The 16167-nt window shown below is 44.0% G+C and overlaps 1 protein-coding gene across 1 annotated transcript in view; it reads right to left on the bottom strand.

Annotated features, from left to right (window-relative positions):
- The window catches only part of ABCA12 (ATP binding cassette subfamily A member 12), a 326573-nt gene that overhangs the window by 231703 nt on the left and 78703 nt on the right, over positions 1-16167 (bottom strand). The window contains exons 5-6 of the mRNA XM_070956774.1: positions 13396-13502; positions 11600-11779 (exon numbers count right to left, since the gene is read on the bottom strand). Of these exons, the coding sequence (XP_070812875.1) occupies positions 11600-11779; positions 13396-13502 (287 nt within the window). The remainder of the gene's footprint in view (positions 1-11599; positions 11780-13395; positions 13503-16167) is intronic.

Below are 16167 nucleotides of genomic sequence, written 5' to 3'. Positions count from 1 at the left end.
GAAATGTGTAATAGATGATAAGTGGGATAAAATCAAAGATAAATGGATAAAGTTTAAGATATTAAGATTCAAGGAAAAGGGTCAAGAGATTAAAACTTAGATAGAACTTTGTTTTATAAAGTGTAATAAAAATTTCAAATCTTAATTTGAAATTAAGATTTGTGGTGATAAAATTGTAAGGTAAATAATTAGAATAAGAGGTTAGAATATTGTTAAAAATTACTTTGACACTGATGGTAAAAGATACAAAGTGAAGAAGAACAAGATATAATCAGGATTGATATACAGATATAAAAATGAGCGAAAGTTAATTTGAAATTAAAATTATATTATATAATGGATTTATTTAGATGAAGATGCTAGAATTTATGTTAAAATTTGTTCTTTTATGTTTTGAATTTTTATTCTTAAAAGATATAATGGGAACTTGTGAATGGAGCTTGTTAAAGGAATGTAAGCATGGTAACCATCTATGACTGGATCGAGATTCTGTTCTTGAAAGTTATATTTTATGTCTATGTTTGAAAAAATAAAAAAAAATATTTACAAAAAAAAAAGCTCAAATGATTCTTTGAGCAGGGGAACCAACCCTTAAGCATTCATACTCCTCTGAGCCCTTCATAATACAAGCCAATGCTAGTGATATGGGGGTGGATGCCGTCCTGCTCCAAAGGAATGCAAAGGGAACGCTCCAGCCTTGTGTCTACATTTCCTGAAAACTGACTGACACTGAAAGATGTTGGGCAGTGTGGGAAAAAGAGGCAATGATGGGCACTGATGACCTGAAGGCAGTTTCTGGAAGGTAGCAAAATCCCCTTTGAAGTGTGGACAGAATACAAGAACTTAGAGGTCCTGAAAACTCCAAGGAAACTTTCCCCCAAACAAGTATGATGTGCTCAGTACTTCAATAGGTTCAGTTTTACTCTTTGGTATTTGTCGGGGGGGGGATTTCCTCACAGATGCACTCTCCCAAATGCCCCAATATTAAAGCACTCAGGAGGAGATAGTTAACTCCATCATCCCCACCTGGCAACCGGTGGCACAGGTCTCAGCAAAGCGACAGCCGCTAGTCACTCCTTAGCTGACTGATGACGCTTTGACCCAGCACCTGAGGGAAGCCCTGGAGGAAGATGAGTAGCTCAGGGACCACAAGAAAGAGCTGATGATAAAGGAAGACCTAGCCTGGAAGGCAGATAAACTTTATGTCCCATCCAATCAGAGGGGCCTGATCCTGCAAAGAAGCCATGATAGGAAGCTGGCAGGCCACTTCAAGTTTGTAAAGACCCTTCACTTGGCTAGGAGTCAGTTTTGGTGGCCTAAGAGGAAGAAAAACATCAAAAGCTATGTGAGAAGCTGCTCGTATGTGAAACGGCTGCCAAGGAAGACTCCTGGGCTGCTGCAGCCGGTGGGTAATCCTAACCAGCCAAGAGAAGAGATCGCCATGGACTTTATTGTGGATTTGCCAGAGAGCACTAGGAATACCATGATTTGGACAGTGGTTGACCTGTTTTTGAAGCAAGCACACTTCATTGCATATCTGAAGCTCCCTACAGCCCAGAACCTTCCTAAGATGTTTGTGCAGCATGTTTATAAGCTGCATGGAGTTCCAAACTGCATCATTTCAGATTGGGGGATGCAGTTCACAGTGAAGTTCTGGCAGAAGTTCACTAAGCCAATAGGTTCCTCTCAGCGGTTTAGCTTGGTTCCATCCAAGCACTAATGGTGGAGGGGCATAGAAGACTAATGCAATGATAAAACAATATTCACATTGCTATGTGAACTACCAGCAGACTAATTGGGCAGAGCTCCTGCTTTTGCAGGTGGCTTATAATAATTTGGTAATAGTAGCACTAGGCTTACCCCATTCAAAGTAGCCATGGGAGTTGAGTTCGTACTGATGCCAAAATTTCTGAGGAAGCTCCCTTTTTCAGTAACACTAGCTGAATGCATGCACACTCTAACATCACAGTTTGTGTTGGCAGGGGGGCAGAGGTCAACATCGAGGCGCCTCACTTGGGGGGGTGCCACAGGGATCAGTCCTCTTGCCCCTTCTGTTCAACATTTATGTGAAGCCGCTGGGTGAGATCATCCGTGGTTTTGGGGTGTCCCGGTATAGTCAGCTGGTGCCATCACTACATGGGGCTCCCCTTGAAGAGCACTCGGAGGCTCCAACTGGTCCAGAATGTGGCCACACGGGTGGTTATGGATGCACCTTGTTATGCCCATGTAACACCTCTCCTGCACGAGCTGCACTGGCTCCCAGTGGTCTTCCGAGTGCAATTCAAGGTGTTGGTTACCACCTTTAAAGCGCTCCATGGCATAGAACCAGGATATCTACGGGACCGCCTTCTGCCACCAACAGCCTCCTACCGACCAGTTCGCTCCCACAGAGAAGGACTCCTCAGGGTGCTGTCGGCCAATTTATGCCGGCTGGCGACACCCAGGAGGAGAGCCTTCTCTGTCGGAGCCCTTGCCCTTTGGAATGAATTGCCCCCGGTGTCAGCATTCTGATGCTGCCATAAAAAGACGAGGCTTGACTTTTCACCTACTTATTTTCTCTGTAGATAATATCACCTAAGAGATGGGATGGGGGGGAACATTCCTGTGGGGTGAGGTCAGAAGCTGGGGAGACTGACTTGGAAGATGGCCAATGAGAAGATGAGAATTGGGGAACAGAAAGGGAAGGGTTTGGGGGTCAGAGGGTTAGTATCGGCTACGACGAAGTCGGGGCCAGATCTGTCGTACTCAATAAATGGAATATTTCAGCAAAGATTAATTGTTTGGGAGTGCAATTTATTTGAGATGACATCGAAACCTGACAGATAGCCGATACTCCTTTCCAAGCCAAGCTGGCTGACCTCCAATCCTCCAGTTCCCTCCCAGACGTATGGAGTGAATGGAGATATTCAACTGACGCCATGGCTGAACAAAGTTTAATTCAGGCAACTGGAAAAGAGCCAGCCTTGATTCCAGCCATCTTGGAAGCCACGAAATCTCAACCCTGCCTGTCTCCCCCGGCAAAGTTGCAAGATAGCCAAGGTCAGACGATCATGCTGCAAGCCAAGAAGAAGGCAGATAAGTACTCGGGGGTTTTGCCAAAAGCCGCAGAGGTTGAGTTTCCCTTCCCGAACGTGCAGGAGAAGGGGAAACCCCTAAGTGAATTGGGGAGGGCAGACTGGCTATGGGACTGGCAGCAGGCCAGGCACCAAGAAATTTCAAGGAAGCCACTCAATAGCCCCATAGATGAATTGAAGGAGAAATTTGACTGTGCCATCCTTCGGAAGGAGGGGCCATCATGCAGACCAAAGGAAAAGAGAGAACCAGTTTGGGCTGCTGAACCGAGAGGCTGTAGGCTGAAGCGTAGCCCTTCCCCCCTCCCTAGCAGAAGGAGAAGGAGCCCAAAAATGCATCCATGGGTTCCCCCCTGGCCCAGCAAGCAGAGCAGCCTAGATGGGACAGCACCTCCCTACCCTAGAATGAGAGATGAGGAAGAGGACCATCAGCACCGAGGCCAGACTTACACAGCCCCACACTGGGAGGAGAGGGCAGCGAGGGAGGAGCCACCCCAGTTCAGAGGGAAGTTCGATGGCGACCCAGACCACCTAGCCCAATTCCTCATTACCGCTGAGATCTACATAGAGCGTTATGGACACCTCTACCCATTCCCCAGAGCCCTAGTGAGTGCCATTTCAGAAGGGTTGGAGGGAGAAGCAAGGAGGTGGTCAGCAGCCCTCTACAAGAACAGGGCCCCCAACTGCAAGACACAGACGGGTTCTTACAACTACTACGAGCCCGGTTCGAGGAGGCAGAGGAGGACCCCTATGTGGAGGACGAGCTCAGAAACCTAATGCAGAAGGGTAAGCCCATCAGAGAGCATATCCGTGAATTCAGGAGAGTTATTGGGACCCTGCCCCCACTACCAGAGCGACTGCTGGTGTACTTCTTTAGGACAAGCCTAGACAAGAGAATTGCCCAAGTGACCGCTTATCGAGACATCCCGAACCGACTCTCCGAATGGTTCTGGATAGCGATAAAAGTCAACAGAGGGCTGCGGGCCAACGGCATGTCGAAGCAACCAGATAGCGAGGAGCAAGGCCAACTGGACCAGGGGCCACCCAGTAGACGAGGAGCTGCAGCACCACAGCCCACCCATTGGCCAGTCGTCCCACGGAGCCCGCTGAGGTGCTACAGATGTGGGAGGATTGGTCACCTGGCAGCAATGTGTGGAACCCCTAGACCGAGACCAGATCCACCGCCCAAGGCACGACCGGAACGAGGGCCCAAACGCGCTACCCACATGCCACGGAAAGCTCCCCAGGCCCCGGAGGTCTTCGCTCACCTGACCGAAACAAGAGGAATCCCAGATGAGGGAGATCAATTCCCTGAATCTTATGACAGCGAGGACGAGGGTGAAAACGACCCGATGGTGAGTGGACCCATCCATCCTTTTCTTTTCCCCATACGCTTAACAGCCCTGAAAACAGGGACCCAAGGGACTTTCCAAGCCCTAATAGACTCTGGCAGTACAAGGTGCCTGATCAACCTACCCACAGTCCTAAAATTGGGGATCCAAGCTAAAAAGCTCAAACACCCAATTCGATTTGAGCAAGTTGATGGATCCTTAGTAGGGGGAACTTACGCCATACACTTGACCGAACCAGTGAGGTTGGAGCTAGCAGATCACTGGAAAATGATTCAGTTCATAATAGTCCCAAAGATGACAGACCCAGTCATACTGGGACTCTCGTGGCTGGACAAATGGGGTCCAATCATCTGGTGGCAAGAGGGGACCCACAGGTTGAGGATATCAAAGGGCCCCCAATCCCTGCCGCCCCAAACAGGGGAGATGCCCCCCACGCAGGAACCCCAATCCCTCCCACCTCAGCAAAAGAAGACACCGCCAACACAAGGGCCCCTCCCTGAGGGTACAGCGGAGCAACTGTCGGCTGCATCCGACAGCTCTTATGACACAGATCAGATCCCAGGGGAGTACCAAGACCTTGCAGAGGTATTCAGCGAGGCCGAGTGTGACGTTCTACCCCCCCACCGCGAAGTCGATTGTGCTATCGAGATCATCCCTGGAGCAAAACTGCCTAAACCTAAATTGTATGCCATGACGCCCCGTGAAATACAGGAAATGCGGAACTACATAGACAAGAACTTACAAAGGGGTTTCATTGAGCCAGCTAAACCACGGGTCGCGGCACCGGTCCTTTTCAAAGAGAAGAAAGACGGCTCTATGCGCCTGGTGGTTGATTTTAGAAGTATCAACGCAGTTTGCGTACACAACTTATATCCCCTTCCCCTCATGAAGGACATGCTAGCCCACCTGGCCAAAGGAAAAGTTTTCACCAAACTAGACCTTCGAGAAACTTACTACCAAATACGCATCAGGGAAGGAGATGAGTGGAAAACGGCATTCAACTGCCCCCTGGGGAGTTTCCAGTTCAAGGTAATGCCCTTTGGACTGCAAGGAGCCCCGGCGGTGTTTATGCAGCTGATAAATGAAGTCCTACATGAGCACCTTTACAAAGGGGTCCTCGTCTACCTGGACGATATCCTCATTTACACGGAGACTATAGACGAACACATACGCCTCGTCCGCCAAGTGCTGGAAAGACTGCTGAGGGTGAACCTGTATGTCAAACTGTCAAAATGCGAGTTCCACCAATCACGACTAGACTACCTAGGCTACCAAGTATCAACCGAAGGAATAGAGATGGACTCAGCCAAAGTCCAATCAGTTCTACAGTGGCAGCCCCCTCGCACCCGCAGACAACTGCAAAGCTTCCTAGGGTTCACGAACTTCTACAGACAATTCATCCCCTCGTTCGCAAGAATTGCCAAACCTCTGACAGACCTCCTAAAGACAGGGAGTCTGGTGACGAAACCCCGCCCAGGACAACCCCTACAGTGGGACCTGACCTGCCAACGGGCATTCGGGACACTAAAAGAGATGTTTGCAAAAGAACCTGTCTTAAAGCATCCTGACCCTAAACAGCCCTTCGTCATCCAATCAGATGCAAGCGATGTGGCAGTGGGGACCATGCTGCTCCAAAAGAACAGCCAAGGTAATCTACAACCTTGTGCCTACACCTCCCGCAAGCTCACCGACACAGAGAGGCGATGGGCGGCGTGGGAGAAGGAAGCGTTTGTGGTGAGATGGGCATTGTTGACCTGACGGCACCTACTAGAGGGAAGCCAGAAACCGTTCGAAGTTTGGACTGATCATAAGAATCTGGAGGCCCTCAGAACCCCACAGAAATTGTCGCCCAGGCAGGTCCGGTGGGCTCAATACTTCAATCGCTTCAACTTCAAGCTCAAGCACATCCCAGGGGGGAAGAACTTTCTGGCTGATGCCCTCTGCCGGATGCCCCAATACAACAGTGAGCGGGAGCAGGTAGTGAATGCCATCATCCCCTCCACCCAAGCAGTGGGTCAGGTGGTCACCAGACAGCAACAACGCAACCAGCAGGGCCAACCTGCAAGTGACTTAACTACAAGACTAAAAACTGAAATGGCAGCGGACCCCTGGTTTCGAGACAATCAACACCTCTTGACAAAAAGGGATGACCTAGCATGGAAGGGGACAAAACTCTATGTCCCACAGACTCTACGCACCCTGATCCTCAAGAGGAGCCACGATGTTAAACCAGCGGGACATTTTGGCTTCCTAAAGACTCTGCACTTAGCACGGAGACAGTTCTGGTGGCCCCACATGAGAAAGGACGTAGACAGTTACGTAAAAAGTTGTACCATCTGCGCCACAATGAAGAGACGACCAGGATGCCCTCCCGGGCTGCTGCAACTAGTAGCTGAACCAACGAGACCATGGGAGGAGATTGCGATGGATTTCATAGTAGAATTGCCGAGAAGTGGTGGCAACACAGTGATCTGGACTGTAATAAACTTATTCTCCAAACAGGCACACCTTATACCCTGCAGTGGGCTGCCCTCAGCCCGCCAATTATCCAAACTGTTCCTGAAATACATCTACCACCTGCATGGAGTACCCAGAAGAATCATCTCCGACTGAGGGGTCCAGTTCACAGCAAAATTTTGGAGGGAGTTCCTACCATAGGTTCATCCCAAGGCCTCAGCTCAGCGTTTCAACCGAGCACCAATGGGGGGGGCAGAGAGACTGAATGCCATGATAGAGCAGTATTTAAGATGCTACGTCAACTACCAACAGTCCAATTGGGCAGACCTCCTATTGTTTGCGGAGGTCGCGTATAATAACGCTGTCCACAGTAGCACGGGATTAACCCCGTTTAAAATAGTGAGTGGTATGGATTTCATCCCCATGCCAGAGTACCCAAGGGAGCCCCCTTCCTCAGTCAGCTTGACCGATTGTATGGATATGTTGAGGGAAACCTGGGAGAACGTTAAGAGGGCGTTGGCCAAGGCGGCACAATCCTATAAGAAACAAGCAGACAAGCACCGAACTCCCCAAAGACCATTCCGAGGATGGTGGGGGAGAAGGTTTATCTCTTCACCAAGTATTTGAGACTTAGACTTTTGAGCAAGAAATTGGGCCCGAAATTTATACGACCTTTCCCTATAGAAAAAATAATCAACCCGGTTACAGTACAACTGCGGTTGCCCCGGCTACTAGGGAAGATACACCCCGTTTTCCACAGCAGCCTCCTGAAGCCTGTGGTGGGGTCAACTTTAAGGCCGGTGCCACGTGACCCTCCCGGGCCCCTGGTTATTGGGGGCCATACTCACTATGAGGTACAACGAATTCTCGATTCGAGGTGGTATAGGGGGCGCCTCCAATACTTAATTAAGTGGAAGGGTTACCCCTTGTCAGAGGCTTCCTGGGTGAAGAGCACAAATATACAAACTGATCGCCTTATAGCCAGATTCCATGCAGATCACCCGGGCAAGGCGGGAAGGGGTGGGACACACCCTCGGACGGGGTAACGGTACTTAATTTGTTTTTTTTCTTGAAACAGGCCTCCCTGGAAAAATGAAGGGAGAGGGGCCGGATGTCAGCATTCTGATGCTGCCATAAAAAGACGAGGCTTGACTTTTCACCTACTTATTTTCTCTGTAGATAATATCCCCTAGGAGATGGGATGGGGGGGGGAACATTCCTGTGGGGTGAGGTCAGAAGCTGGGGAGACTGACTTGGAAGATGGCCAATGAGAAGATGAGAATTGGGGAACAGAAAGGGAAGGGTTTGGGGGTCAGAGGGTTAGTATCGGCTACGACGAAGTTGGGGCCAGATCTGTCGTACTCAATAAATGGAATATTTCAGCAAAGATTAATTGTTTGGGAGTGCAATTTATTTGAGATGACATCGAAACCTGACACCCGGATATTCGTAACATCTCTGATCTCCGGGTCTTTCGCTGTGCCCTCAAGACCCTACTGTTCCGACAGGCGGGACTGTCTAATTGAATGATTTTAAATTGGGTTTTAACTTTGGGTTTTAAAATTCGGCCAAAACTATTTAATGATTTTAATTAATTTTAACTATGATATTGTATATTTATGTTTTCAATTTTGGCTGTACACCGCCCCGAGTCCTTCGGGAGGAGGGCGGTATATAAATAAAATTATTATTATTATTATTATTATTATTATTATTATTATTATTATTATTATTATTATTATTATTATTATTATTATTATTATTAATCCACTGGGAGAAATGTGCAAAAAGCACTAAATAAAGCCAGAGAGATGCAAAAGAAACAAGTCGATTGGAGGAGGATCTCCCAGAGGGAATTCAGAATTAGGGATAAAGTATATTCATTTACCAAATACTTAAAGTTGAGGCAACCATATAAGAAGCTGGATCCCAAGTATATGGGGTATTTCCCAATCATTTGGATCATAAACCCAGTCATGGGGAAATTATAGTAGCCAAAGCTTCCAAGGCGAGTCCCTGCAGTGTTCCACTGTAGTTTAGTAAAACCCTTTTAAGACTCTAACTTAAGACAAATTGAAAGGGAACCTCCACCTCCTGTTATATTGGGAGGTGAGGAACACTGAAATTAAAAAAAAAACCATTGGACTTAAGATATTTTAAGGGAAGACTACAATACTTAGTGCACTGAAAAGAATATCTCTCAGCCAATAATGCTGATAATGTTAGTGCAGACAAACTTGTCAGAAGGTTCCATACTAGATACCCACAATGTCCAAAAGGAAATTTGAAGAGCTAACGGTTCTTGAGTAATGAAGTTAATCTGTGTTTCATATTTTCTAGATCTACCCTTCCTCCAGGAAACCAAATCTCTTTATTTCTTCTGAGTTTCAGACCTGGAAGCCATCTTTTATGTTTGGGCCTTCAGGCCTGTGGAAAAATAGGAGGGGGGATTGCATGGAGTGTAGATGATATGTAGTCAAAATAACATTCCTTTCTCAGAGAGTCAAGGATATAAAGCCCTGGCACCTGGAGTCGGATGACTGGGGAGTGTCTTCAGTTTGGACAGTGGATGATTGAACCATGTGATGAACATGAGGGTGCTGGGCAGGGACTTGAACTTTCACTTGGGTGGAGAAAACCTGGAACCTTTCAGATTCGGGTTCTCCCAGATGTGCCAATATGACATCTCCAATGAATTGTAGCTTTGAGGAAATCCAAGTCTCAGAGTTTCTTTTCATTGGGGGTATTACTTGGAGCCCTGACACTGAGCTTCTATCACTCTTCCACTTGCCATTCAAGCAGGAGGAGGGAGGGGGGAAATAGAATGCTAAGCTTTCATCTATGGACAATGAGAGCCTGAACCTCACCAAGGTCACTACTACAGGTGCTAGATGAAGACATGGACTGTTCCCATAACAAAAGGGAGTTTTATTATTGGACCATGTAAACACCCATAGTGGGGAGAAAGGGAATCTATTGTTTAACTAGTAATTGAGCATTTGCACAAGAAAATGCTCACTTAGTTTTCTCCCCCTTTTTCTAAATGAGCATTTGCGTAAGTACTATCAGAGTTGGTTTTGCTTCTGCAGTACCAAGATGGTGTATCCAATAAAGTTATACTTTTGGGAATTCAAAACTCCCAAGAGTGTTTACTTCTTTTGGGTTCGCTTGACCATTGACAATTCTCTGCATAAGTACTATCAGGACAGTATTACTCATCAGTGAATCAGAACACAGGCAGTGGAGAACAGGGATTGCAGTAAGGGCAGCAGATTTCACTCAGCATAGTTTTCTGTTGACCTAAGAATGACTCCCGAATAGGAGATGGCCCTTACTAAAATATTTCTCAAGAATACAAAACTTTCTCTCCTTTGAATTTTTTCCTGTCTGCTGAGGATCTTTTACTGGTCTAAAGATATGTATGAACCAAGAGACACATACAGAGATGACAAAAGCAGTTTTAAAGAAAAGGACCATCCAGGTGAGGAGAATTGAACTCTTCCTTACTTGTCTTCCTTTCTTCCTGTGAATTGTTACCCTGAAATTTAATCAGTGAACAAAATGGCCCCTTCCAGCTCTCTTGATTCTATGATTTTGACTCAGCTCATATTGATTATCATAAATCAACTGAATTTCAGGTAAGCTAATCATAGGAAAAGGAAAACTCAGTATCTCTTGTTTATGTAATTTGCTAGGTAACATAGTGGGTTTCTCCCACCCACCCACCCACCCCTTTTTTCTCAATGTCCGAGAAGGACAGTATTTAAATACCCATATCTACTGGCATCATATGGGCGGGCTTCTATTTAACAACTACTTCCAATATTTTTCATTGTCTGCCTTTATGGGTGCAACTCGTTGCGCCCATGTAACACCTCTTCTGCGCGAGCTGCACTGGCTCCCAGTGGTCTTCCGGGTGCAATTCAAGGTGTTGGTTACCACCTTTAAAGCACTCCATGGCTCAGGACCTGGGTACCTACGAGACCGCCTTCTGCCACCGATAGCCTCCCACCGACCAGTCCGCTCCCACAGAGAGGGACTCCTCAGGGTGCTGTCGGCCAAATTATGTCAGCTGGCAACACCCAGGGGGAGAGCCTTCTCTGTGGGAGCCCCTGCCCTTTGGAATGAACTGCCCCCGGACATACGCAAGATCTTTGACCTCCGAGTTTTCCGCTGTGCTCTTAAGACCCTGCTCTTCCGACAGGCAGGGCTAGCTTCATAATTGAGTTTTAAATTCGGAGTTCTTAAATTTTTGCGTTTTTTAGTTAATTGGCCTTAAATGTAATACTTTTAATAATTTTTAAATTTAAATTGTGATATTTGTATTGTGTTTTTACCTGGCTGTACACCGCCCCGAGTCCTTTGGGAGAGGGGCGGTATAGAAATAAAATTATCCTTATCCTTATCCTTATCCTTATCCTTATCCTTATCCTTATCCTTATCCTTATCCTTGAGCTGAAGAAGTTCTGTTCTTGTTTTCAGTCACATAATTGCGACTCATCCATGACTCTAATTTTTTTTTCTTTTACAAAATAACCAGCTTCAAGTTTGTATGTGCAGGGTAACCCAACAGAGCGTGGAAAAGCTGTTAGATTTTTAAAAAATGGATGAAGGGAGCTCTTTTCTAAGCAGTTTATGAAAGTTATATGTAGTAAACTATATTTTCCTCACAAAGGGAGCAGGGAGCAGAAAAGGAATGAGAGATGGATGAATACTTACTTTCGAAATATGAGTTCTGAGTTCTTGAAAAAATGACTCCAGAAGAGACATATTGTTGAGGCAGAATGGCTGATAGATGTTTATTCCAAGATTTTCTGAAAGAAGACTTTGCAAAGATGCATTCACTGATAGAACCTCACAGAGAGCAACTTTAAGGTTTGCTTGAGAAGAGTCTTGTTTCTGCATCCAAATAGTAAAATTGCATACAAAAGTAATGAATTAAAATTATTTTGTTCAGTCTGACTAGATACAGATGTTCTAAAATGAGTTGATCAAATATTTGGAAGAACATGATACAGGTAGTCCTTGACGTACAACAGTTAATTTAGTGACCGTTCAAATTTACAACAGCACTGAAAAAAAATGACTTATGACTGTTTTTCACACTTACAATCATTGCAGCATCCCCATAGTCATATGATCAAAATTAAGATATTTGGCAACTGACTCTTTATGATGGTTGCAGTGTTCCAGGGTTATTTGATCGCTTTTGCGACCTTCTGACAAGGAAAGTCAATGGGGAAGCCAGATTCACTTAACCGTGTCATAATATACTTTCCAGAGTACTGTTCCTTTCTCCAAGATGGAAAATAATTCAGTGTTCCTCCCACTCAGCAGGTCTGTGAATCAGATTTTTTTCATCCCTTTTTATGAAAATGAAGGAAGCTACTTTCTAGAATCTGTCCCACAACCCAAAAAGTCCACAGACACTCCCTGTGCTTGTTTATACGTAGTTATGCATTCCTGTGTTCAAGGAAAGCTCATTTGAACAAAATTAAAATACTGTATTTAGAAGTCTCAAAAGTCTTACGATCATTACTTCTGTGTACACCTCTGATAACCATAAAATTTCATAAAATGACTAGAATTTCATCCAGTGGAAAACAGGCCACACTTTGCAACTAGGGAATTTTTTTAAAATAACAACTACTTGGCATTGGAATGATCCCTTGCTAAAAATATTTAATAATTTTTTTTAAAGCAAGGGTCTATTCGTTGTGACTTCAACAATGCTGGAAAGATATGGAAATTTAAAGCAAAGATGGAGCACTATATAATGCCGCCATGAGCTTCTGCACAAAAGGCTGATTATAAATCCAATCCAATCAGTCGTTTCTATTATTGGAAGAGAGGGAGGTAATAAATAGCTCTACCAGTTGCATTATCAGTAAACCAGCAGGTGATGAGCTTTCCTGGTGGATGAACACAACTGATACTTCTACTACCATGTTTCCCCGAAAATAAGACCCTGTCTTATATTTTTTTGAACCCTGAAATAAGTGCTTGGCCTTATTGCCATGCGCTCAAAAGCTTGATTGGGCTTATTAACAGAGGATGTCTTATTTTGGGGAAAACAGGGTATATAGAATACTCGATTCAGTCATCTAACATTTCAGGTGCTGTGGCTTCCAGGTGCATATAGCCTTTTAGAAATATACATTTTTTTCTTATTTTATGTTTGACTTGAAAACCAGCCTGAAGCATGAAGTTTGAAGCTGAGCTACAAGATGAGATACCCTAGCTTTCTTCAGGATGGTTTTAGTTATTTTAAGTTTAAATACAAATAAATTTGTTTCATGCTGTACTATTTGCAACACTAATATAAATTATTTTGTTATTTGATGATCAGAATTATCATTTTTGCTATATTCAGCACATATGGGAGTATACTCATAGCATAAGCAAATGAAATTTGGGTGCTTTTTAAAACTAAAATATTTATTTCCTCATAAAAATATTAAAATGTATATACCTACATTAACTTTAAAGATGACCCTTTATATATAGACAATTACCTCTGCTAAAGTGAGAATCTTGTTAAGCAAGTATATTTTGTCATAGTTGGTTGATGATGAAATATTTTCAATAAAAACTTTCAGACTGAATGTTGAATCAAGCATCTCTGTAAGTGAAAGAAGAAAATGTTTTACCTCAACATTAAAATATAAAGCCTGAGATGAATTATAAAGAATCATAAAGAGGAAGAACCCAAATTGTTCAAGCTGACTGAATATTTGAGAAAAATATATCCCATGAATTTTACTGTAGCAAAAAGTAATTCATGGCCCAGAGAGGAAATGGAATAACTTATAGAATAAATATATAGAATAACATTATAATTCCTGAGTAAATCAGATGTATTGCTACAGACTCAAAACAAATTATTATTGCATACAATATATGTAAAGAAAATATCTAAGTTTGTGCAATAATTTTAATAACTATCATGTCATCCTCCTATGTGATAAATGTATACATAATGGCACTTTACTTTATTACTTTATACAGTATATTATACTATTAAATATACTATTCTTATGTAATATTACAAGTAAAAGGACTATTTACTTCAGTATGTTAAAATGAGAAATAAAAGATAGAAATTTTAAATTATGACATAATTTTGAAAACTTAAATATATTGATCATAAAACAAGTTACATACATATTTTAATTATAATAAGGAGTGAAACCAGGTGAACATATATGAAGAACAATAACCTGCTTTGTTTCTTGTAGCTGCCCTGAGTCTTCGGAGAGGGGCGGCATACAAATTGAATTAATAAATAAATAATAAAAATAGTAGAGGTAACATTGATAAAAAAAATAACTTTTTAAAAAATTGGATGAACTTTGAAGAAAAATAACTTTCTATGAGACCTGAAATTGTTTTCTTTGCAGTTTGTTCAGAGCCAAACCTCCAATTCAGCAAGATGGTGTCACCTTTAATGTGGTATTCTATCTGCTTTTCCACCCTTTCCTCTATTTCCTTTTTTCTCTGTTTCCTATTATGTTGTTTATTCTCTCCAATTTCAATAACTTCAATAAAGAAAGAGATAGTTGTACAGGGGAATCTAAACGTAAACTTAAATTCCATTCCATTAATTGAAAGCTGTTTTTTTCCTTTTTCTAAAAGCTCAGCAGAAATAAATGGAAAAGAAACATTTCCATTTTCAGAAGCTACCTTTTGAAAAAAAGCATCTTTGAGAGATTCCCACTTCCCTTCTTTATTTTCATATCAAAAAACATGAAGTTCATATATGTCCAACATAATATACTTTCCAGAGTACTGTTTTCTAATATGTATATCTCTGATATATAATTTATCAGGAGAAGGAAATATGTTTTGAAAGCAATGAGATTCAAATACTTAAGTGGAGGTGTCAAGGCTCCAACTAATGAACCCAAGAAAATCAGAACTCTGAGACTGGAATCCTTCTCAAAGAACTTCTTTATTGAGTATATCATATCAGCACAGCTCTTAAGGAAAACCAATTCTAAATCTTTCCCATGGTTTCAGTATAATTAAAATAGGAAATATCCCCATCCCCAAGTGTCACAGTTCACATTGGCCAACTGGGTTAACTGGCAGGTTCTCCAGGCACTCCTTCCCCGACTTTAGCTATTGCCAGTAGAGATGACCTTGGTTATCATGAGAAAGCTCTCTGTTGACTTCTGGTTGATGTTGCAGTGCTCTCAGACACAGTGAATGGGTCTCTGCATTCCCTGTGCTGACTTCTCCCTGCTTGTGGGCCCCAAAAGGAGCCAAAGCCACACTGTAGGGGTGGTGAAGCAAAGAGGGGCACCCTGTGAGGTTGAGGAGAGTTGCACCGCTCCTGTCTGACCTGGGGTTTCTTTTCCCTCTCAGCCATGTCAAGAAGAGGCAGCTAAAGATGGCTGCCACAAAGCTGGGACAACCAATGAACATCTAAGACTGGTGCTGGAGCAAAGTAGGTGAACAGTGACTGGAACTGGGAGTGAGGATTTCCTTTTGCTTTAAATTCAACCCCAAGGAACAATTTAGAACTATTTGCTCAGAATTATCTGTAAAAGCAACATCTAAGCATTGTGAAAAACTACCAGACCAGAAGTGAGGGGCGTAGGAGAGAAAAATAATAACTGTTGAAATATACAGAAAATTGAACTCCCCAATGATGACCACCCAATGATGCCCTTGAAGTGATGTCCCGGTGCCTGGAGGCCGTGCGGATCTGGATGGGGAGAAACAGACTCAGGCTCAACCCATCCAAGACCGAGTGGCTGTGGTTTCCGACATCCCGATATAGTCAGTTGGTGCTCTCGTTACTTCCCGCCTGGACTACTGCAATGCTTTCTACATGGCTCCCCTTGAGGAGCACCCGGAGGCTCCAGCTGGTCCAGAATGCGGCCACGCGGGTGTTTATGGGAGCGACGTGGCCCCATCCTGCGCGAGCTGCACTGGCTCCCGGTGGTCTTCCGGGTGCGCTTCAAGGTTTTAGTTACCACCTTTAGAGCGCTCCATGGCATCGGACCGGGGTATTTACAAGACCGCCTTCTGCTACCAATAGCCTCTCACCAACCAGTACGCTCCCATAGAGAGGGCTACTCAGGGTGCCGTCGGCCAAACAGTGTTTGGGAGGAGAGCCTTCTCTGTGGGGGCACCTACCATCTGGAACGAGCTCTCCCCAGAGATACGGAGGATCCCGGACCTGCGCAAGTTTCGTTGTGCTCTCAAAACTTTTTTACTTCAGCAGGGTGGCCTGGCCTAACTCTCCTCTTTTAAATTTTTAATTTGTGATTTTATAAATT

This window comes from Pituophis catenifer, unplaced genomic scaffold (assembly GCF_029215685.1).
Source record: "Pituophis catenifer annectens isolate HBS135680 unplaced genomic scaffold, rPitCat1.0.hap2 SCAF_1, whole genome shotgun sequence".
In the NCBI taxonomy this organism is placed as follows: domain Eukaryota; kingdom Metazoa; phylum Chordata; class Lepidosauria; order Squamata; family Colubridae; genus Pituophis; species Pituophis catenifer.
This window is presented reverse-complemented; position numbering and strand designations above follow the sequence as displayed.